Source organism: Mobula birostris, chromosome 10 (genome assembly GCF_030028105.1).
Source record: "Mobula birostris isolate sMobBir1 chromosome 10, sMobBir1.hap1, whole genome shotgun sequence".
NCBI lineage: Eukaryota > Metazoa > Chordata > Chondrichthyes > Myliobatiformes > Myliobatidae > Mobula > Mobula birostris.
In genome coordinates, this window is record NC_092379.1 from 111,124,405 (window position 1) to 111,150,157 (window position 25,753).

Sequence of the window (25,753 nt, forward strand, 5' to 3'; positions counted from 1 at the left end):
TTCAGCAGGACTTCAAGGATTCCCCCTTCTGCCAATCCTATGCAGCTGAGTACAGCTGCACACATCCTACCTCAACCTAAGTGGGACACATAGCTCCTGACGCCTGCTCATCTCAGCTACTCACCTTCCTTGGCGGGAGGAGAAGACGGCGGCGCGACGCAGCTTGCGCGGCCACTCCGGTGAATGATATCTGTTATCTGTCAAGTAGGGTGCTGTGCATATTCCTGATCTGATGCAGACAGGCGTGAGAGCACGGAGGGACATCTGTGAAACTTCTGAAATGCCTGCTTTGCTGCCGCTGCTACTGTGTGATTAACAACATCCACCTCCCGACTAGGATAGACCTCAGGATAGATAATCACTTTAACGATTTGAAATCTATAAGTTAGAAACAACTATACGGAAAAAAACTAGGTTAGTTGTTGTGCCACACACACAGAATGCTGGAGGAACTCAGCAGGTCAGGCAGCATCTATAGAAATGAACAAATCATCAACACTCTGGGCTGAGACCCTCCATTGTGATTCAAAAGGAAGGGGCAAGAAGCCGGAATAAGGAGGTGGGGGGAGAGGAAGGATTACAAGATAGAAGGTGATAGGTGAAGCCTGGTGGTTGGGGGAGAAGCATGAAGTAAGAAGCAGGGAGGAAATTGGTGGAAATGGTACAGTGCTGAAGAAGAAATAGTTTGATAGGAGACCAGAGTGGACGATGGGAGAAAGGGGAGGAAGAGAGGCACCAGGGAAGGTGACAGGTAGGTCAGGAGAAGAGGAAAGGTAAGAGGGGAGCCACAGTGAGGAATGGAAGAAGAGGGTAGGGGGATAGGGAAAATTACTGGAAGTTAGAGAAATCGATGTTCATGTCATCAGGCTTCCAAGACGGAATATGAGGTGTTGCTCCTCCAGCCTGAGAGTGGCCTTCTCGTGGCCATAGAGGAGGCCATGGGCCAGCATGTCGGAATGTGAATGGGGATGGAAATTAAAATGGTCGGCCAATTTGCTGTGCCAGTTGTGTTCCCTTGTTTCCTGATGCCACTTTAGGAAATCATTATTTGAACAGGAGCAAATTTATCTTAATTCCTCTTTTTTCAGTATTACACACGACAATATTTGAAGCAAAATTAAATCCTGCTTTCCTTTTGCAGAACCACTTATGTAGAATTTTTGCATTGCATTCTGTGCTCAGATACAGTACGTGTTGGCATTACATTGAGCCATTCTGAACAAGTCACAATGGACAGAGAGGGCACTTACTCACCATGGCAGCAATCGTTTTAAATGCAGTGACCTCAGTGCTCTTTCTTGGCAAAACAGCCTCTCAAATGTAAGCCATTCATGAGGCAGAACAAAATAGTTCAGCTTTCTGCTGCACAGGAACACTGAACCCATGTCGTTTCTGCTCATGACCTAAGGCTCTTAACAGACAAGATATTGTCTTTAGTGAGTTCCAAGAGACTCGGCTGATGGATAGATAGCCTCCAAATATGTCAATCAGTTACTTAGTCGTGCTATGGGCCAGTACCGCAAGACTTTTATTTTTAATAGCCCTGAGCTAAGTAGGTTTCCTTGTGCTACCAGCTGCAATAGAAAACATTCAAAACTGGTTGATGATCTGTGTCAGTTGAAGCAACAGGCCCTTTTGATGGTCTAGATGCCATAAAAGAGCAAAACATTTTTTTCTGAATCAGAAATAACAGGCAAACCTTGAAGCTGAGAGCAACACAAGATGATAAAGATACAGTGTTCCTAGCCTATTTTTTACCTCCATGGAAGGGCATGTGACTAAGGGAATGTGCCCTTTCCTATTGTGATAAACACGGCTCTCTATAATGTTAATGCCTGGATGGATCATCTGATAAAATTCACTAAACTGAGCAAAAATACATTGAAAGTAAACAGTTACAATTCAATTGCTAATGTGGTTGAGGTAGTAAACAGTAAAGACCGATAAAGAAGACTGAGAACATCAGTTCCTGTTAACCGTCAAGCTAACAGACTGTTGGTTGCTCACACTTGATGTGTGTCTATGAGAGTCAACCATCAGTTGCACAATAATAGCTGTGACAAAAGACATGCAAATGCTGAGATCCTGAACAAAAGAGCAGAACTTTGGATGAACAAAGTGGGTAAAACAGCAACTATAGAGGCAAAGGGTGCAGGATGAAGACACCGCACCCAGACTCAAAGGAAAGAGGAAAGATTGCCAGCTGATAGAAGCATGATGGAGATGGGATAGAGTCTCATATTGGATGTGGAATGAAATGGGTATAAGGTGATTCGCATTTGGAACCAGGTGGGAGTCAGTGGATGGAAAAAGTAAACAAAAGGAGAAGAAAACTGAGTGGAGAGGGAACACCAAGGAGAGCAGAATAACAGGGGTGTAGGCAACCCGAAGTTGGAAAGCTCGACACTCATACCATTGAGCTGTAAATATCTAAGCAGAATAGGAATTGTTATTCTTCCAATTTGCATTTGGCCTTTCCACTGCAATGAGAAAGGCTGAGGACAGAGTGGGGGTAATAATAGTTTCCCCCGTGACATACAACGGGAAGCTCAAGATGGCTGTTGAGAAAGAGAGCAAGTACTTCACAAAACAGCCAATGGGTTTTCACCAGTATGATGGAAGCCATATTGCGATCATTGAATGCAGTAGAATAGATTGGAAGAGGTGCAAGTGATCTTCTATCTCACTTAGAAGAATTGTTTAGGCTCATGGATGGTTCTGAGGGAAGAGGTGATGGGACAGGTGTTACACCTCCTACATTTGCAGGGAATATGCCAAGGGATGGTTAATGGTAATCTTCCCTCTTCCCTCTGGATCCTGATGCAGGGCCTTGACACGAAATGTCAACTTGGGACTATTTACCTCAAAGATGTTACAGGCTGTGCTCACTGTTGTATGTTCTTCTCCACTGACTGAACTGAATAGACAAGGGTGAGTACAAAAGGAAACCAAACCTCTCACCCACATTTAAGGCAGAGGTGAAATTTCTCCATTTTGTAGTGTTATTCAGCTTTTTTAAAAAAAAACCTTATTATTTATGTTGACAGAGATTCTCTGTCCTCCCTTCTGATCCATCTCTATTTTTGTAAATGCAGCTCACACATTGCTGTGTTGAAAACACTGGCACTGTGATGTTTGGTTCTGAGTTAATTCCTGCATTTGTGCCGGCTTCGAATGTCACCCTGTCGGGAAAGGAAGACCTTGTATGAGACCGGCTGCCAGTTGGGGTAGAGTTGCTCAAAACAGGCTTGTTATTTAGCAGACCACAGCCAGTTCAGGGAATTAAATACAATCAGAGTCTGACTGGGAGAGGCTGAGGGATAAAGAGACTGGTTGCATTCTAGGCAACAAGTAAAAAGAAACTGATATCTAATCAGCATACTTGGAATTCATTGGTGTAGGATGTTGAAGCTTGATTCCTCTACATAACAATTTACATTTTTTTATGATTTATTATATATTGTTATTTAAAACCATTATAATTTCCTTTACTGAATAACGTTACTTCAGTTTATAAGCCCATGAAGCATTGGATCCAGTGACTCAGGATCTGGTAGTCAATTTTACATCAACTCAAACCAAACAGCACACGATGACAAAATGAGAGCAACCCTCACAATAGTGAAGTAAGTGGATAGGACTATAATTATCAGGGTGGAATAAATGACACAACTGTTTTCTGCAGTTACAAAGGCCAAGATTTGAAGTATCTAATCTAGCTCTAGTGCCTTAAACAGCTGCTTCCATTGCGTTAATATATTTGAAATAATGACTTTTTTAGAAATCAAACCTGATTTAAAAGAAACAAAATTATTCATATTCATCACAAGAAAACTGTAAGAACAATAGGGTTATAATAGTGAGGAGATGATCTTTCCCACTATTAGATTGCAGTGGCGAAAGGGAACTAGTTGAGGTGGAGTATGTTATGTGCATCCAAAACAATTTGCAGATTGTCTACAAGAGGCAGGGCAGAATTTAACCTTATCTTAGGAAATATAACCCAGAAGGAGGTAGAAATGTCCATGGTGGAATACCTTGGGAACAGTGACCATAATTCAGTAAAGTTCGAGGTAGTTATAGAAAGGGAGATAGGTCGAGGGGCACTTGGAGTATTATTAGCAGTTCTGGGCCTCTTATCTAAGAAAAGATGTGCTGGCATTAGAGAGGATCCAGAGGAGGTTCATGAGAATGATTCTGGGAATGAAAGGGTTAAAGAATGAGCAGCATTTGATGGCTCTGGGCCTGTACTTGCTAGAGTTTAGAAGAATGCGTGGGACCTCATTGAAACCTATTGAAAATTGAAAGGCCTAGATAGGGTGGATGTGGAGAGGGTGTTTTCTACAGTGAGGGACTCCAGGACAAGAGGACACAGTCTCAGAATAGAGGGATATTGATTTAGAACAGAGATGAGACGGAATTTCTTTAGCCAGAAGGTGGTGAATCTGTGGATTTCCTTCTCCATGGATGGCTGTGGAGTCATTTAAAAACGAGGAGAATGGGCTTGAGAGGGATAATAAATCAGCCATGATTGAATGGTGAAACAGACTCGATAGGCCAAGTGCCCTAATTCTGCTCTTACATCTTACAGTTTTATTGTTTTATAGGACAAGGTTTTTCCTCAAGGTGAGGTCTTGAGTTTGGGAGAAGGCTGATTGCAATAGCATAAGAGAGGACCAGGGGATTCTGTTATCGGCCAGACATAGTGTTCGCAAGACCCGGGAGCTTCAGATTGCAAAGGATCCAGAAGGATTAATCAGGAAAATAAAAGAAGCACTTAGCCAGGTAGAGGCAACAAAAACTGATGGAGTCTCTTGAGGAATAGACCGTGTGTAAGAGAAAATTTAAGAAAGAAATTTGAGAGCAGAAAGGGGTCATGAGCATCTTTGACAAGTCAGATAAAAAGGAATATTAAGTTATTCCATAAGTATAATCAGGTCAGGAGGGTAGATGGGGAAAGAGTAGCAAAGAAGTAAAATATGTGCGACGCCAAGTAATGGATGCAAGATCCTAAATTAATTCTTCTTGTCTGGATTCACATAGGAGAAGGACGTGGAAGGTAGTAAGTTCAAGGAGGGGTATGTGGTAATCTGGAAGAGGGAGAAAATATTAAATGCCGTGAGACACACAAGAACTTGTATGTCTCCAGAACTGGAAATGATCAGGTGGGTATGGGAATCAAATGGGGCCCTGACTGGAGGATAGCCACGGAAAGCACCCAAACCAGATGGGGTACCTCGCTGAGTACAAAGTGCTATTCAACTGGCTGGAGTATTCACTGATGTCTTTAACCTCTTGCTTCTCCTTTACAATCTCCATCAGCACAGGTGCAACACAAGCCTGTGTGCTCAGCCCCCTGCTCTACTCATTTTATACCTATGACTGTGAGACTAAGCACAGCTCCAATGCCATATTTAAGTTTGCTGACATCACCGCTATCATTGGCCAAATCAATGGTGGTGATGAATCAGCATATAGGAGGGAGATTGAAAACCTGGCTGAGCAATGCCACAGCAACAACCTCTCATTCAACGTCAGGAAGACCAAGGAGCCGATTATTGACTTCAGGAGGAAGAAATCAGAGTGCATAAGCCAGTTCTCATCAGGGGACCAGAGTTGGAGAGAATCGGAAACTCTAAATTCCTCAGCACTATAATTTCAGAGGATCTATCCTGGGTCCAGCACATAAGTGCCATTACGAAGAAAGCATTGTAGCACCTCCAATTACTTGGAAGTTTGCAAAGGTTCGGCATGTCATCTAAAACTTTGACAAACTTCACTGGATTTGTGGTGGAGAGTATATAGACTGGCGTCAATGGCCTTCGAAAAAAAAGTCTACATAAAGTAGTGGATTTGGCCCAGCCCATCCCAGGTAAGGCCTTCCCCACCACTGAGCATATCTACATGGAGCAATATCGCAGGAAACCAGCATCCATCATCAAGCAACCCCACCATCCAAGCTATGCTCTCTGCTGCCTGCTGCCATCAAGAAAAGGGTACAGAAGCCTCAGGACCCACACCACCAGGTTCAGGAACAGTTATTACCCCTTAACATCAGAGTCTTGAACCAGAGGAGATAACTTCACATCACTCAACTTCACTTGCCCTATCACTGAACAGTTCCCATAACCTAAGGCTCACTTTCAAGGATGCTTCATCTCATGCTCTTGATATTTATTGATTATTTATTATTATTATTTGGATTTTTTTTCTTTTTGTATTTGCAAAGTTTGTTGTCTTCTGCACATTGATTGGTTGTCCGGTTGTGGATGGTCTTTCATTGATTTTATTGCGTTTCTTGTATTTACTGTGAATGCCCTCAAGAAAATGAATCCCAGGGTTGTATATGACGACATATATGTACTTTGATAATAAATTTATTTTGACCTTTGAGCAGTGATTTTTCAAAATTTTATTTAAGAAGAGCAGCAGCGATAATTGAGGTAATTATAGTACATACCTTCTTCATCACTCTATCCACCATCAGTTGTTGGGAAATTACTGAAGAAAATCCTGATGGTTAGGATTTATGTACCTTTGTAAGGACAGAGGCTGGCCAGGGATAACAACATTGCTTTGTGCAGGGGGATATCCAATTTTACTAAATTTATTTGAGTTTTTTTTTTGGAGATTACTAAGAAAATTAATGAAACACTTTCAAGAGGCTATCTAATTAGACTTTAATAAGACATTTGACAAGGTCCCATGAGATTGTCTGGTCCAGAATGGTAAGCCTAGCTGGTTAATTGGATGCAAAATTGGCTTGGTGATAGGAGGCAGTAGTTAGTGGTGGGTATGGTTTTCTGATTTGGAAGTCTGTCGCCAGTGGTAAACCACAGGAATCAATGCTGGGACCCTAGTTGCCCTCATGATCCATGACAGGCCCTCTTCTCGTTACTGCCATCAGAGAAGAAGTACAGGAGCTTGAAGAGCCACACTCAACGGTTTAGGAACAGCTTCTTCCCCTTCACCATCAAATTTCTGAATGGTCCATCAACCAATGAACCTCATTACTCCTTTTTTGTTGCACTGTTCGTTTATTTTGTATTTTATAGCACTTTTTATATTGTTATGTCACATAAGTCAATGATAATAAACCTGATTCTGAAAATAAAATCAGAAAATGCTGGAAGAATTTTACAGGGCAGGCAGCAATCTTGGAGAGTCAAGTAAAGAATCGAAGTTTCAGGTCACTGACACTTCATCAGAACTGAAAGTCAGAAAACACGCTTGTATTAAGTTGCAGCAAAGGCGGAAAGTGGAAAATGTCTGCGATAGGGTGCACGCCGAGGTTGTCAAGGTAACGATTAAATTGAATTCAAGCACTTAAATACTGAAATGAAACAAAGGAACAAGCTGAAGCTGAAATATCTAGCAACACACGTGTAAAGAGAAAAACAAGGTAGTTATCTGAAATAATTGTCAATCGATCTGTTTCTCTTTCCATAGCGTCAGCAAGTGTATTTTACATTTCCATCAATGTAAGTTTTTTGCTCCTTTGAACTTGACTAGTTTAGAAATACAGTGCAAATTCATGTCATTCCTTAACCTAGTCAACAGATTCCTCCCCACACAGACAAGTATGCAATAGATCACAACTTTCAAATTAGATGCTTCCTCTAATTATTGCTCAAACTTTAAGACAAAGGAAGTATTACTAATTCATTTTCACTGGTAACAAAGCGTCTCCACTTTCAAAACTGCACTTTGTTCTCTGTCACAGAAAATAATACAATGAAAAAGTTCATTTAATAAGGGAATGGGAAGAATTGTGATGATAGACTCACTGAAGCTATTCATGTGACTGAATACAACGCCAACTGAAAAGCACAATACGTGGTAGAGTGGTGAACCTGAAACAAATTCTAGGAATAACAAGGACCAAGTGCTAGTGTCTGTGGCCAAACCGTATTCTAGGAATGTGGTTTGATCACATCCTCAAGTTTAGCCATTCTTGATGGTAGTTAAAGATGCTAGCTTCAACCAATATTTCTGTCTAAAGAAGAAGTTTTTATGTAACCAATATCATTTCATCAAAATCCATCCAATACTCCAGGTAATGGTGCAAATAATTCAGTAATCATTATAGTTTTTACCTGATCCATCATCACTTGAGCTAAACCCGCAGATCTGTCTGATGTGCTGCACCCATTTATTCATTTCATCCTCAGTTTTAGCTACCAAGTAGAATGTCCGAGCTGGAGTCTTCACTTCAAAAATGTAATTGTTCTGGAATTCTTTTTTACTAAGCTTCAGCCCAGCTTCAATATTATTGCATTCGGTGAGGTTTATCATGCGCAGTGGTTTCTTGGAGTGATGGTTTTTGTAGTATTCAAGGACATCTGGATTGCCACTCAATCGCCCACTACGCAGCACAAACCAACGTTTTCTCCAGGCCTGAAAGAAACAGAGAACAGTTAGACCTAATCACCATCGCAAAGGCAGGTTTTACAAAAAAATGCTTCTCCCTTTTGGAGGGGTTGACTCTCTGTACTACATTTACTGTACTGAATATCACAGTGAATAGTTAGCATTCATTGGCAAATCCAATACTGGCAGTCAGTATGTGGTTTAAGAACGTTAGAGGAGTTGGGTAGAAGTTGGAACCTTAGTGACCAAACTTGTTATTCTTAGAGAATGGGTATGATTGGATAATGAAACCAAGATTGATAACTGGAGATTAAATACAAACTAGGCTAATCTAACTAAATGGTTGAATGCAGTAAATGGAATACTCATGTCCAAGATTCTTGGTCCTTACTGGAAGTCCACCCTTACATGTTTCTTTCACCCAGAGCAGGAATCCTGTAGGTTTTTAGCTCTCCAATACAAGATTAGTGGAACATAGAATGGTGGAGAGGTGTGGGTTCCAGGCTACAGAATGTTACGGCATGTACATTTGTGGGAATCTTGCACGCATCTAGAGGACATAATGCAAAAATATATGAACTATCTCTTGCTCGTTATAGTGCAAAATTGTGTTTCAATGTATCCTTATTTGCATACCTTGCGCACAGGTGAATTTACATGTAGTTATTCCAGCTTATTGCCAAATTCAGAAATTAAAACCATGGAAAACAGGTCTGCTCACGGTGAAGTTGGGCCTCATTTAAGATGAGTGAGCCCACATGTTCTACAGCCTCCAGAGGCAGCTTCTATAAACTTGGAAGTGAACTTAGTGAACTTGTAATCATTTTGTTAATTTTATTCATTTGTAGAATGAAACAATCTGGATGATCTGGAAACATCTTCTCATCAGGGTCTGATGCCATGTAGGGTCATGTTGCAGGTAAAATAGTTAAATTACTGGACTAATAATGAAGAATCCAGAAAACTGTGTTTAAATTCCACCGTGATATGCTGTTAAATTTATAATCCATTAATTACTTGGAAATATTTATAAAACTAATGACAATAAAAATAATAGATTGTTGGAAGACCATATCACATTCACTAACAGCTTTACAGAAAGAAAGAATCTCTGCTATCCTCATCTAGTCTATTCTGTCTGTCACTCCTGACCCTTCAATGTGGTGGACTCTTAAATGTGTTCAGAAATGGCTTTGCATGGCACTCAGTTTAAGGACAACGAGGGATAGGCAATAAATACTGTTCTTGCCAGACTTACTCAGTTTCTAATATGTATAAGAAATCATTCTGATGTTTGTACAGTTATCTAATACTTTGGAATGACAGAACTATGAAAATTGGATGATAAACTGTGGAGGTACTAAACATACAGAAGGAACACAAATGAGATTTTGCAATTGGTTTTGTCTTCCCTAAATTAGGGAGCTCAAAAATCAACCACTATTTTCACACTATTTTACTAGAAATGCAATTGTGGAAAGTTTGTGTGTGAGCAAAGGCAAACTCTGTTTGTCACGAACCTTGTGGTTTAATGAGTGTTACGTCCAATGCCTAGGTTCACATTAGCAAAATACTGAGTTAAATACTGCTCAGCAGCTAGCACTATAAAGCTTAATCCAAGAAAGAGTCAACTAATACCAATGTGTGGTTTAGCAAAGCAATCTTCGGGGCGGGGGGAGTGGAGAAACAGAGACAAAGAAAAAGCAAAAGAAGTGTTAATAAAAACAAGAATCTACATTTTACAATTAAACAGTCTGCCATTTTACAGATAGTAAAAATTATATCAACTCAAGGTTTCTTGCATTACAGGTGTGCAAATGTTTGATGGCATGTAATGTAACTATGACGACTTCTGTTAAAGATAAAAGGTTAGCAAGCTATTCTTGTAAATAATATCACATGGTTTTGAATGAGATACATGTGGTTAAAGTGGTTTAACACAAATAACAAAATGTCCTTCCATTTCAAATTCTCAGCTTTGCCTACTTTAAGGAGAAAACTCTATTGTAATTATCAAATCATTCACATCTTGCACACTTTCCTGGAATTATTTACAAGATCATCACAGTATTACAGAATGGATATAATGCAAGAAATCCACTGACCATACAATCAGGAATAATAAATCTACATATGCAATATTCAGTTAATTCTCAGATACTGTTGTTTTACCTCAGAATTCAGGAAGCAGACAGCTATTTGCCAGCCTTCAGCTATAATGCTTATATATACTAAATGACTCACAGAGTTTTGAAGAACTCATTACATGAGTTTTCCATAGGGACGGCTTTTTAACTGCATCAGCCAGCAGATAATGACCTACTGGAATCAAAATGAAGATAGGAGTCACGTAAAGGTTACCTACAAGACTTTAGCTTGGCTATACCATCTGGAAAGCTATTTCATATGTTGTCTTTTGTTAATGTGAAAAGCTTTCTGACATCACAGTTCAATGCAAAGAAGGTGCAAAGGGCAATTCAGAAACAATTGTGCAAAAGATTAAACTGTTGTCAATTGACTTACCAAATAATTTGCTTTTATGTTTCAAGAGACCTTTATCCTTATCACTGATTTTAGCATCTTTAAACTATAGCTTTCACTCTGACTATGAATATTTGAAGTAGGAGAGGGGTACATTGGAATTTCCAGAGATGAGAAATAGTGTGGATTGGTGCTTGGATAGGTAATCCTGCCCTTCCTTCGAATCCTTTGCTGGCCACTGGTCCGCACACTTCGTGCCAACCTCCTTCTTACATTAGCTAAGAAACTTTTACCTTGCCCTTTGTCCATGTTGTAACATGGAAGCCCCAAAGCTGCAGTCAGTGATTTGGCATTGCTCTGTAGTCTGTGCTGTTTTAGTGCCTTCACTGTTTCAGTCAAAAGATATTAGCTGAAAATTTTAGGTATCTACAAATTAATAATTTTGTAAAATACTCTGAGATCAAACTCGTAAGTCTAGTTTTTTATGAGGTAACCAATAAATTCTCTGAATCAATGTCACATGGGGGTGCAGGGAGCGGACCCAAATTGAGTTTATTGCTCGTTACAAGGTGAGCAAAGCAGAAGTAGGAATAGCGTAATGGACAAGGACTCAGGCCTTGCACTAGGCTCGGACTAAGGGTCTGGGCTAGGACTCGGAACACGGATCTCGGAGCCAGGACTCGAACACGGACCTCGGAGCCAGGACTTGACACTTGAAACCTCCAGAGCCAGGACTTGATACTTGAAACCCCCAGAGCCAGGCACCCATGACCAGACTATGTAACAGTTTCTTCCCCCAAACCATCAGACTCCTCAATAGCCAGAGCCTGGCTTGACATCAACCTACTATACCCTCTACTGTGTCTACTGTCTTGTTTATTATTTATTATTATTTATTGTAGTGCCTGCACTGTTTTGTGCACTTTATTCAGTCCTGGATAGGTCTGTAGTCAAGTGTAGTTTTTCTGTTTTTTCTTACGTAGTTCAGTGTAATTTTTGTATTGTTTCATGTAGCACCATGGTCCTGGAAAACGTTGTTTCATTTTTACTGTGTACTGTACCAGCAGTTATGGTTGAAATGAAAATAAAAAGTGACTTGACTTGACTTGAGACTCAGACACCGGACATAAAACACTGAGCCGGGAATCCTCCTTAGACACAGGACGGAGTCGGAACTCTTCTTGACACAGGGTCAGGGCCCTTCCAGGGTACAGGGCCGGGACCCCTTTTAGACGCAGGACATGGATACAGAGACCACACAACAATGGACAGTACTATAATTGGGCACAAGTACGCTCTAAGCAGCAGCGAGCTCTTGACTCACCCTGGCGGGTTAACCTTGACTGACCCACTCTGGCAAGGGAAGGCGGATTGCTGGCACTTGCTTCGGGAGGAGACTAGGCTTGATCCGGCAAGAAACTTAGTTGGCTCCAGCCAGATGACATTGGCTCGCACTACCTTCGGTGACTTCGTTAACGCTCTCGCTCTGAACGGCTGAAAGCCGGAGACTTATAAACTGCCGGTTCAGCTGAGAGTAAATTGCCTCTAACAACTTACATGGGAAAACAAGGAACCAAAGGGAAACAAGGAGTCAACAGTCCGGATCATAATACAAACTACGTAAATTTAAAGGAAACCTAGTCCGGACCATGACAATACCGCCCACCCCCCCACAAATGGGAGCCTCCAGGCAACCAACAGGTTTGCCTGTATTATCGATAACCCAGATGGGTGGAGGGGGTTTTGGCCGGCGGGCAAAACAGAACAACAACACCTTGATCTTATATAACTGTCGTTGTATTTATACCATTCCTCCCAAACTGATACCTGGCAACTCCGAGTCATCTTCTTGAATTTCTAAGTTGCACTCTGGGCGGGATTCCAGTAGGGGATTCAGGGTAATGAGAGTTTGGTAAAATAGTGTTGGTGTCTGCTGGTCCATGTTTGGTGAGAGCGTTCTGTCACATGGGGGTGCTGGGAGCGGACCCAAATGCAAGACACAAACATGTCTTGTGAGGCTAACTAAACTGAGTTTATTGCTCGTTACAAGGAGAGCAAAGCAGAAGCAGGAATAACGTAATGGACAAGGACTCAGGCCCTGGACTAGGCTGGGACTAAGGGTCTGGGCTAGGATTCGGAACATGGACCTCAGAGCCAGGACTCAGAACTCAGACCTTGGAGCCAGGACTGGGAACATGGACCTCAGAACCAGGACTTGATACTTGAAACGTCCAGAGCCAGGAATTGATATTTGAAACCCCCAGAGCCAGGAATTGATACTTGAAAACTCGGAGCCAGGGACTCTTCTTATTCACAGGACAGACTCAGACACAGGACATAAAACACTGAGCCGGGAATCCTCCTTGGACACAGGATGGAGTCGGGACTCTTCTTGACACAGGGTCAGGACCCTTCCAGGGTACAAGGCCGGGACCCCTTTTAGATGCAGGACATGGATACGGAGACCACACAATGATGGACAGTACTATAACTGGGCACAAGTATGCTCCAAGCAGCGCCAAGCTCTTGACTCACCCTGGCAGGTTAACCTCGACTGACCCACTCTGGCAAGGAAAGGCGGATTGCTGGCACTTGCTTCGGGAGGAGACTAGGCTTGCTCCGGCAAGAAACTTAGTTGGCTCCGGCCAGCTGACATTGGCTCGCAGTACCTTCGGTGACTTCGTTAACGCTCTCGCCCCGAACGGCTGAAAGCCGGAGACTTATAAACTGCCGGTTCAGCCGAGAGTAAATTGCCTCTAATCACCAAGCCCCAGGGACACGGGAAAACAGGGAACCAAAGGGAAACAGGGAGTCAACGGTCCAGATCTTAACACAAGCTAAGTAAATTTAAAGGGAACCCAATCCGGATCATGACAATCAATTCATCAAATTTTATAGTTGTGAATTGTAACGGTTGACATAAATATTTTTTTAAAATGACTTCTTTTGGCTGTAATATTTCAACATCTCTCTTAAATATATGTGCATATTCCCAACTGCATTTATAGCTTCACTCTGTACGATGTTTTTAAAAAGTCAGATGAAGCTTACTATTTCTGATTTCATGTCATTGAGAATTCAGAAATATTATTGGCTGTCCAGACATCACTGATGCTGGACACCAAAGTTTCCCTGTTCTGTAGCTTGATAACCATCACCATCACATAAAGAGAATTTCTTGCTACAGAGGTGAGCTGAGTTTTGATAGTCGCTTCCTTTGATGCCAGTCATGATGCAACAAGGGAGATTTCTTCTGTTCTCCCATAGATTATTCTTGATCAGATTTTGTATTTCCTTTTTGTTTTGTAGCTTCTACAGGGTTTTACTTTGTTCTGAATGTAGGATGGACAGAAAATGTCCAGCCTTTTATTTCCAGGCGAAAGAGACAATCTAATTGAAAATGTAACCAATTAAAAAGCAAAGTGTCCTTTGAATCACATGAATACTTAACTAAGGTCATTCTTCTCATAACATAATGCAACCTTGACATCTGTACTGGTTTGTCATGACTGGGTATATTGGGGTAAAAATCAATCTTGAGAACTTAAACGTATTTTGAAGCCAATGGAGAGACGCTATCCATTTACAGTGAATCTAGTACTACCTGTGTTTACTTTATAATAGCATCTACTTAAACTAAAATCCTGTCAGTGCAATGTACGTATTTTAGCTTTATGACACTTATATTAGTCAGTTGTGAGTAACTGCTGATCAATTATTTATTCAAGCCTGACATTAGCCTGGTTTTATCACATCATTTCTCAGTTATTGTACTGATAAGTGACACTTGACATGGTGTATGGGATAAAGGTGCACCTACAATAATAAAGGCCTCACTATTGTTTCCATGAAATCATTAAAAACGTGTTTCCTCTTTGAAAAAAAACTTTGCAATTTCTTTCTTCCAATTCTGGATATTTAAATTGGAAGGAACTGTGCCAAACTGGCACTAGAAAATTACATGGTGGGGTTTGAATGCTTATTAATGTAGGAGGGAGGAGGCAGCTGTCAAAGTGCCTGCAAAATCCAGCCTTTTTGTTAAAAAAAGATACCTCTTTGGAGAGCCACGCAATGTTATACACTGACAGAAATCCGATACATCCTCCGCAGATAACCCTCAGAATCCCAGAGCACCATTACTAATGATAAAATGGGGCTCCAGCTTTTAGAAATGAGTCAAATGAAAGGGAGCATGATGGTGAATGTGTTTACTACATTTCAATGTGATTTGCATAGTCCCACACATTTATTAATTGATGCTGCAATATGTGATCTTGAATACATTTCCAACATACCTATAGTGGAAAAGAGTGAGAAGAGTGTCCAGGGAAATGTGTCAACAATAAGGCTATGAGTGGTGGTAGGGATCCGTGAATTCTAATTTTGGATTTGTTGAGTTGGCTCATTTTAATTGGACTTGAGGTGGATCTCAGTATGTTGAGCAGCACCTGATGCAGAGTTTTGACCCAAACCATCAACAATTACTTTCCTCCCACAAATACTCTCGACCTGTTGAGTTCCTCTAGCAGATTGCTTGTTGCTTTAGGTTTCAGCATCTGTATTCCTTTGTGTCTCGATTGGAATAGTGTCTAAATTCAAATGTCAAAATTCCTTGTTTATTTCACCCTTCAAAGAGAATATTTATTTATGTGAGACCTTCAGACAATAAAACCATCTCTCTTACTTGGTTTATTCAAATTATCCTGTTAATACTTACTAGATGGATTGACAGAGATAAGTGACTACTCAAGAAAAACTTAGGAGGGCTTTTACTGTTCATACTCCATCAGAAGTCAAAATGTTTTGTACTTGAAAATAACTTATAAGAGAAAAAATTGTTTTGTCAATTGATAATATTATGTGAAACATAAATACCAGTTACACCCGAGTGGGTATAAATTGGAGGTAAGAGTCTTTTTGGGCACTGAGGCTCATCCTAAATTCAACCTCATCCTAATAACTTGAGTAAGATGCTAATGTCTATTGTGTTGTGCTCAAGAGAATAAATTAATGGCCAAGCCTTTTGCCATCAGATAGGTTCAGAATATGGAGGAAATTAGGTTGAAGGACTAAGAGCTGGGATGTCTCACAGCTTGGTAGTGCTGCTCAGCCATACAGTGCACTGACAGGAATATTCTGGCTTCTCTTGGCTCCGTGTCTAAATTTAAAATGATTTAGTTATTTATTTTGCTGGTTGGCACAAGCGCTGACCCACAGGGACTGCTGACGGAACAGCTGGACCTGTCGCAGTAGCATCCCGTTTAGGAGAGAGGTCTTAAAATAGTTATTGCATCTTTCATTGACCCAATATGGTGAGGGATGCATTATGGGGTCTTGGCAGTATGTGAGACGGTATCATGAAATCAGCCCAATTTCGCACCTGAGAAACATAACATTAATCCCAGTTTCCCTCCCCATCAGTGTTAAAACATCCAGCTAATAGTTTCAAGAGAAAATTATGCAATATTTTTAGCATCCCAGTGGTCACATTTATTATTTACCTTGCAGCATCTCTGGGATTGATGCCAGAAGCCTACAAGAGTCCCGTGGGATTGTAAATGGGATTCAGTATTTTATAGACTGGTAGCAAATGTAATATAGCTCCATTTACGAACACTTGAAACCAGTGAGTTTGACCTTCTCTAATCTGTGAAATGAGTGTGTAGCTGTATGATGTGTGTAGAATGTGAGTTCCAGAGAATGGGGGTGGGGACGGTCCTTCATTCTAGTAAATATGGTTAAAATACAATGCCATAGTTGATAACTACAGCCACATCTATTAATAACTTCTACATATTAGGAATGTACTGATATTATATGCAGTATCATTCATATCATTTTTAGAAATATTATTTTAGTGATTGATTTTAAATGCATAAATATCTTGCTAACTTGAGAAAATTTTCAGATGCTGGAAATCCAAGGCAACACAAACAAAATGCTGGAGGAACTCAGCAGGTCAGGTAGCATCTATGGAAAAGAGTAAACAGTTAGCATTCATCAGGGCCGGAGAAAAAGATGAGAAGTTAGAGCAAGAAGGTGGGGGGAGGGGAGGAAGAAGTACAGTGTGGTAGGTGATAGGTGAAACCGGGAGAGGGGGTGAAGTAAAGAGCTGAGAAGTTGATTGGTGAAAGAGATAAAGAGCTGGAGGAGGAGGAATCTGATAGGAGAGAATAGAAGTCCATGGAAAAGGGGGAAGGAGAAGCACCAGAGGGGGTTGAAGGGCAGGTAAGGAAAAAGATGACAGAGAGAAACACGAATGGGGAATGGTGAAATACCTTGCTAAACTCTTTTATCTTTTCTATATGTTCCATTGGTTTATTACTAGACTAGATCTAGTAGTAGGAGCATGGCTGGCTAAGTCAAGGAGGTAAGCTTGCCTTTGCTACTTTGTAGGTTATGCCTCTTCAGGCAAAGGCTGCACCCAACAAAGATGCCGTCTGATGGCGTCTGTGGCAGATGGATCCAGAAGGGTCAATGGTACAGCCACCTTGGTGGCATGCGGAGGAACCAGAGTGCTGGTCAGCGGACAGCATCACTGGACTAGTTAGTTGTCAGTGCGGGGCAGCTTCCTTATCCGCAAGGTCTGTTACACTCCTGTGTACCACTTAGCATCAGATTTGGAAGCCCAGAGAGACTGTATGGTGGGGGCACGACACCATCTGTCTTGTTACTGTGCAAGACGCGCTGGAGTAGAAGAAAAACTCTCATCGAAATCGATGGACAGCCGAAGAAGAAAAAGGAGATGTTTCCTCAGTCTTCTCCATTCCCTCAAAGGTCATTCTGCACTGCAGTTTCAGAGATCCACACAATCACTGTCCTCTTCTAACAGTTAATTTTACTATGGGCCAGCATCTTGAAATCCTTACCTCTCCACTGGAGAGCCTTCGCACACATTGTAGTGGTTCAAAAGCATACCTCATTACCTCCTTCTTAAGAACGATAAGTGATGGAGATCAGATGGGAAAATAAGGTACTATTAGATTTGGATGTTGAATGTAACTAGGCTATTTGACATTGGAGGGCACTACACGGTACTCAAGTACTGGTCTTGTCCAATGCCCACTCTGTATCATTCTCCAGCAAAAGCCATGGGTAAAAAGGATGGAAACAAGAGCATCAAAGCACTGTCCAGGGTGAAGACTTTAAATGCGAGTGCTTTTTAAAGAGAACAATGCATGTGCACACATTAACATGTACATGTATGTGTTTAGGACTATGTTTAAGAGGAAGAACATTGCAACCCTTAAGCAAAGCTGCTGCCTCACAGCCCCAGCAGTGTAATTCATCTGTAGATTTTACCCTTACTTTCCTAAGTTATTGTGTGTGATATGGGTCTTCTGTGCTTTACAGCCTGCTCCGGAGAAACATTGCTTCATTTGACAGTATACATGTATATAGTTAAATGACAATAAACTTGACTTGACAGGGTCTAGTGTCCATTCCTGACCTCCAGTGCTATCTATGTGGCAGAGGCACATTTCCTCTCCATGCCTCCAAGATCAAAAAGATATACAGGCTGGTAAGTTAATTGGCCATTGTAAATTGCTTCTCATGTGCGGTTGAGCCATAGAACCTGGGGGGTTGGGGGGGGTGGAATGGAACATGAGAAAATGTGGATCAAATCAAATGAGATTAGCATTGTTAGCCCACCAACCTCCGCATCAGTGCATAATTCTTCATTATTTCCGCCATTTCCAGCAGGATCCCACCACCAAGCACATCTCTCCCTCCCCCCCACCCCGCTTTCTGCTCTCTGCAGGAATCGCTCCCTATGTGACCCCCTTGTCCATTCGTCCCTCACTACTGATCTCCCTCCTGGCATTTATCCTTGCAAGCAGAGCAAGTGCTACACCTGCCCCTACACCTCCTCCCTCACTACCATTCAGGACTCCAAACAGTCTCTCTGGGCGAGGAGACACTTCACCTGTGAGTCTGTGAGTGCGTCTGCTGCATCTGGTGCTCCTGCTGTGGCTTCCTGTATATCGGTGAGACCCTAAGCAGATTGGGAGACCGCTTTGCTGAGCACCTATACTCCGTCAGCCAGAAAAAGTGGGATCTCCCAGTGGCCACCCATTTTAATTCCACTTCCCTTTCCTATTACAACATGTCAGTCAATAGCCTCCTCTATTGTTGCGATGAGGCCACACTCAGAATGGAGGAGCAACATCTTATATTAGCAATCTGATGGCATGAACATCAATTTCTCAAACTTCTGGTCATGCCCCAATTCTCTCCTCCGCAATTCCCCATTCCCCTTTACCTCTCACCTTATCTCTTTACTTTCCCATCACCTTCATTTGGTGTTCCTGTCCTTTTTCCTCCCATCGCCTCCTGACCTCGCTTTTCAGATTCCTCCTTCTCCAGCCCTGTATCTCTTTCACCAATCAACTTAACAGCTCTTCGCTTCACTCCTACCCCTCCTCCGAGTTTCATCTATCAGCTTGTGTTTCTTCCTCCCATCCCCGCACTTTCTCACTCTGACACCTCATTTCAGATTTTCCAGTCCTGCTGAAGGGTCTTGGCCTGAAACATCAACTATACTCCTTTCTATAGATGATGCCTGACCTGCTAAGTTCCTCCACAATTTTGTGTGTGTTGCTTTCATTAATATAGTGTAGCTGGGCAACTGATGGCTGGCAAGGCCTGTTTCTGTAGTATAAATATGACTACGATTGTCACGATTCTACCTCCACTTGCTAGTTTCAGAATCAAAATCAGTTTTACTATCAATCCTGTTGTTGTTTTGTGGCAGAAGTACAAAACAGGACATAAAAATTACCGTAAGTTACAATAAATAAATGAATAAACAGCCAAACAAGCACTGCAAAAGAGGAATAGCGAGGTAGTGTTTATGGGTTCATGAACTGTTCAGAAATCTGATAGCAGAGGGGAAGAATCTTAAAACCTGGAGTGTGGGATCACACACCCATACCTCCTCCCTGATGGCAGCAACAAAAAGAGGGCATTGGTGAGAGTCCTTAATGATGGATGCTGCCCTCTTGATGCACTGCCTTCTGACGATGTCCTCGGTGATGGGAGGGGTTGTGTCCCTGGTGGAGCCTGACTCTTGTTTCCATCCTCAGCTTAGAGTAATAAAGGCATCTGTTAGTCTTGCAAGACCATGGATCTGCGCCTGGGAAGTCTTCATGCTGCAAGTCTCCCCTCTCCACACCACCGATGTTGTCCAAGGGAAGGGCATTAGGACCTATACAGCTTAGCACCAGTGTCATCGCAGAGCACTGTGTGATTACGTGCCTTGCTCAAGGACACAACACACTGCCTCGGCTGGGGCTCCAACTCACGACCTTCAGATCGTTAGTCGAACGCCTTAACCGCTTGGCCATGTGCCCACACTTAGAGTAATCAGAACATATAATGAGGGTTCAAACCCAGAATGACCCAGTCTTTACAGCTCTCAGGAACGTTTCCTTTTATATGTGTCACGTAAAGCTCTTCGTCTTCTTTCTGGGTTTGCATTTAAGAACCCATGATAATTTCAAGAATTATGCAAATACATCAGCACAGGACTATCTTTTGTAATCCCCGTGCATCTTGCTGCAATTCAGCATGATGAAAGCTGCACAGTTGTTGTCAGCCTTACAAGATTTGTGTGATTCTGTCCACTTAAAATAACTGCACTTACCAGCAGTGTGCTGTGTGTGTCTGATACAGTAAGATGGTCAGCAGCTTCTCTTGTTCCTGTTCTATTATTAACACAGCCATTGCTGATCCTTTGAGAATGAAGTATTGTCAGGTGACAGAATACGACTGTCATGTTCAATGTGACAAGCAAGCACTCAATATTTCACATTGCTGAATTTGTGCTTTTTTAAAGGAAATGCAACCTTAGTTCATGTACTCCCTGTAAGGACCTGGGAAATCAGAAGAAAAGGTGTTTTTTTCTGGTTAACAATTTCCTACAACAGGAAACTGATTATATTTATCAAAAATACATGAAAAAGGAAGTTTAAAAAAAGTTGCTGACCCAGAATCAGATGACAATGTTCAAGTTTGTTAAGAAACAAAGGCAACAGCAGCAAAAGATTGGGTAATCTTTTGCCTTGCTTTACAGTTTCAGACCTAATGTCAGACATTCAAATTTTGGTTTCTGTGTTGCTTGTCCAATACTTATTCATTCATTTGCTTAAATTTAATAGAGTTCCAGTGTTCTGCTTACTGTTTTTTTTAGTTTTGCTTACATAATAAATTCAGCTTTCATGTTATTAGACTAAAAAGCTCCGAAAAGCCTTCTGTTTGACAACTAGTTAAAGTCGCAGCTGCAAAATCTAGGGAATGGAATGACTGGTTGCAAATATAAAACCAAATAGATATGTTTCTTTTTAACGCCAAAGCAGCATTCACCATCAGGACATAGATTTAAAAAATACAGACCATTTGATGCCAGATATTGTAGATTGCTATGAGGTTGACAAATGAAAGATCCTGGCCACTAATAATGTGGCAAATAAAGTGGTGATGATTTGCTTTGCTTTGCATTTCATGTGAAACATGATTATGTTCATCTAGGTAGTAATTGGGCCCAGAAATTCATTAGTAATTTAAAAACATTTTCAACCTTTTTTTTTTAATGGCAGGCTATTCTATGCTTGGGCTGAACCCTTGCTTAAAGATTCTACTGCAGATTAGACCAAGATTATCGTATGCAATAAAAGGCATTCAAAGGCTTTTCCTCAGCTTGGCGTCCCATTGCATTGCTCGTGGACTAGGTCAGGTAAGTCATAATTTTAGTTTGTTGCAAACGAGGCTGGGTGAGAGAGTGGGGGGAAAGATATTTCTGTAGGGAGGAGGGAAACTGGCCTTCAAAGATATCATGAGGAAAGAGGTGGAGTTGTGGGTTAGGATACTTGAGTGTCAATTGGCTTTGTGATGTCAGGATGCAATTGGTAAATCAGATTGTGATTAGAGTTAAGGGTTTGGAATTGGGATGGGTGGGAGGTGAGATCCAGAGGACGAAGGGTTGTGAGGGGAAGCTGTAAAAACAGAACATTCTTGCCCCCAACTATGATCAAGATTAACATCACTCCTGTCTTATTCTGAGACTTCCACTCTCTCCCACCCCTGCACCTTGCTCCTAAGGAGAGCCCTGAAAATCAGACCAACAGGTCATCTTTATGTCATGACAAAGCAAGGCTCAGGAATTTTCCGAAGGTCTGCTTCTGTAAGACTGGCAAGCCACAACAGGTCATAAAAACACCAATGAAATCTACAGAAATAGGATGCAGACTAGCAGAAGATGAAGCTGCGTACAGTTAGTTATGTCTCTGTATTAGTACATGTTATAGTTTGAAGAATTTAATAGCCATCCAATTACTTATGTAATTTTTTCCCTGAACAAATCCTGTAGTGTAAAACATGTAAGTATTGCCTTAAATGAAAGAAATTCTAGGCTGTAAAGTAGTAACAGCATTTAAGAATTTCCAGTGTCCAGAAGAATTCTGAACCATTGAGCATTTTACTAAACACTGTCGCAAGAAAGCAGCATCCGTCATCAGAGACCCTCACCACTCAGGAGACACTCTCGTCACACTACTGCAATCAGAAAGAAAGTAAAAGAGCCTCAGGACTCACACCACCATGTTCAGGAATGGTTATTACCCCTCAACCATCAAATCCTTGAACCAAAGGGGATAACTTCACTCAAAGTCACTTCCCCATCATTGAAATGTTCCACAACCAATAGACTCACTTTCAAGGACTCTTCATCTCATGTTCTCAATATTTATTGCTTATTTATTTATTATTATTATTTTGTCTTTCAGTATTTGTATAGTTTGATGTCTTCTGCATTCTGGTTGAAAGCCATAGTTGGGCAGTCTTTCACAGATTCTGTTATGGTCATTATTCTATAGATTTATGGGCTATGCCCACAAGAAAATGAATCTCAGGGTTGTACATGGTGACATATATGTACTTTGATAATAAAGTTTACTTTGAAATTTGAATTCTCAATTATACTGAAAGATCAACTGTTAACGTCTGGATAGTTAAATAACAAGAATTTTAATGGAAAGGATAAGACCAAAGCCTTCTTATGGAGCAGCAGGTGGTTAAAGTTGTAATTATCTACTCTGATACCACTTCCTCCTGTGCTCTTGTGTGATAGAGGAGTCTGTGACCTTTTCATATAATTATGGTTCATATTGTATATCATGGACTTAAATGGAAAGAAAATAACCAATTTTTATCAATGAAACCATTTTTAAAATAGTAAATGATTGAAAAGGTTTCATATCCAGGGATTTGAGTTCCTCTAAAATTTAATGCATGGGTGCTGCAGGGAAGTAGGAAGACAAGCAGTTTGTTGGTAATTATTGCAAGAAGATTTCACGACAGGAGAAGAGATGTCTTGTTCTAATTATATAAGGCCAATATGATGGTATTTGGAATATTGTGTCTACTGCTGTTCTCCTTACCAGAGGAAAGCTACCTTCGCAATAGGGTGCAGCAAAGGTACACCAGACAAATTCCTTGGTTGATGTATCATTGTAACCCACAAAAGTCTTACAGGCTTGACAGGGTAGATGCGAAGTTGATATTTCCCCTGGGAGATATGACTAGAAGCAGGTGTCACAGCCTAAAAATAAGGGGTCAGCCATTCAGGAAATAGACAAGAAGATTTTTTTTCCACTCAGAGTAGTAAATCTAGGGAATTTTCCAGTGAAGGCAGCAGTGGCATCTCCAGCTAAATTTAAGACATTGTCAACTATGGCATTAAATGCATCTTCAGTCTGCAGCCAATGCCTTTGAAGTCGAGTTATCTTTTCACTTTACTGCCTCGCACTAAGTTTAAATTAGATTAGATTAGATTATGAGGACACGCAGTCCTCTTTTATTATCATTTAGTAATGCATGCATTAAGAAATGATACAATGTTTTTCCAGAATGATACCAAAGAAAACACATGACAAACCAAGACTGAAAAATTGACAAAAACCACATAATTATAACATATAGTTACAACAGTGCAAAGCAATACCGTAATTTGATAAGAACAGACCGTGGGCACTGTAAAATCTCAAAGTCTCTCGAAAGTCCCATCATCTCACGCAGATGGTAAACCTCCAGCGCCGCAAACTTGCCGATGCAGCATCCCGGAAGCATCCGACCACAGTCCGACTCTGAGTCCGTCCGAAAACTCCGAACCTCCAACCAGCTCTCTGACACTGATGCAACGAGCACCATCTCTGCCGAGCGCTTCGACCCCGGCCCCAGCAACAGGCAATAGGCAAGGCTGAGGATTTGGGGCCTTCCCTCCGGAGATTCTCGATCGCACAGTAGCAGCAGCAGCGAAGCTGGCATTTCAGAAGTTTTTCCAGATGTTCCTCTGTGCTCCTTCACGTCTGTCTCTATCAAATCAGGATTGTGCACGGCATCCTACTTCACAGATACGATATCATTCGGAACGGCCGCATGCGCTGCGCTGCGCTGCCATCTGCTCCTCCCTCCCTTGAGTTAAACACCTTCTTAAGATTAACCCAAAATGTAAGCTTCCTTCAGGGTTTAAAATGAGATCTTACGTGTGAAACTGCAGGAAGTTAAGTAAAATGCACATTAAATTCAACACAGACTCATTGCGCACCAGAATATACTAATACTGTTGATTAGTCTTGCAATCAGTATTAACCAAGGTAATACACATACAGAATACTCCATAACTATGCTGTGTATCATATGATATTTGATAATGATAACCAATAAACAAATACTTCCTTCAAAATACATTTAGATTAGATTAGATTATGAGGACACGCAGTCCTCGTTTTTTGTTGTTTAGAAATGCATGTATTAAAAAGTGATACAATGTTCCTCCAGAAAGATATCACAGAAACACAGGACAAACCAAGACTAAACTGACAAAACCACATAATTATAACATATAGTTATAACAATGCAAAGCAATACTGTAATTTGATAAAGAGCAGACCATGGGCATGGTAAAAAAAAGTCTCAAGTCCCAATAGCCCCATCATCTCACGCAGACGGTAAAAGGGAGAAACTCTCCCTGCCACGAACCTCCAAGCGCTGCAGACATGCCGATGCATTGGAAGCACCCAACCGCAGCCGACTCTGAGTCCGTCCAAAAACTTCGAGCCTCCGACCAGCCCTCTGACACCCAGCACCGAGCACCATTCTCTGCCGAGCGCTTCGACCCCGCCCAGGCTGCTGATCGACAAGCAAAGCCGAGGACTCAGGGCCTTCCCCTCCGGAGATTCTGGATCACACAGTAGCAGCGGCAGCGAAGCAGGCATTTCAGAAGTTTCACCAGATGTTCCTCCGTGCTCTTATGTCTGTCTCCACCAAATCAGGATTGTGCACGGCATCCTACTTGACAGATAACAGATATCATTCACCAGAGTGGCCGCTGCCAGCTGCATCGCGCCACCATCTTCTACTCTTATTTATTGATAAATATTAACAAAACTTAAGACTCATAGACAATCGAAAATCTGCAGGTGCTGGAGATCTGAGGAATACACACAAAATGCTGGAGGGACTCAGCAGGCCAGGCAACATTCATAGAAAAGAATACTGCACTGTATGGCCTACAGTATAATAAGGGACTACTTTATGTTGTAGGGACACGTCGTTGCATGCGCTATTAGGCGCGTATTGATCTGTATGTGTGTGCCGAGTTCAGTTTCTACCAGTAAAGGATCATGAACCTTAGCTCCCGTCTCCAGCGTTTTTATTAATAGTATTGGTGTGTAACCAGGCCACATACACGACAGATTGGCGACGAGCTTAATGAACTCACATCGTATTGGAACGCCATGTTTTAAATTGATAACGACACTCAGAAGAAGAGCACAAGGAACGAGCCAAGAAGTGGGAGAAGGAGGCAGAGTGAGGCCGCGAATCTGAAAGGAAGCGGGAGCAC

The 25,753-nt window shown here is 41.5% G+C and overlaps 1 protein-coding gene across 1 annotated transcript in view; it reads right to left on the reverse strand.

Moving 5' to 3' along the window:
- The window catches only part of gab3 (GRB2 associated binding protein 3), a 130,126-nt gene that overhangs the window by 49,390 nt on the left and 54,983 nt on the right, over positions 1-25,753 (reverse strand). The window contains exon 2 of the mRNA XM_072270831.1: positions 8,097-8,397. Within this exon, the coding sequence (XP_072126932.1) occupies positions 8,097-8,397 (301 nt within the window). The remainder of the gene's footprint in view (positions 1-8,096; positions 8,398-25,753) is intronic.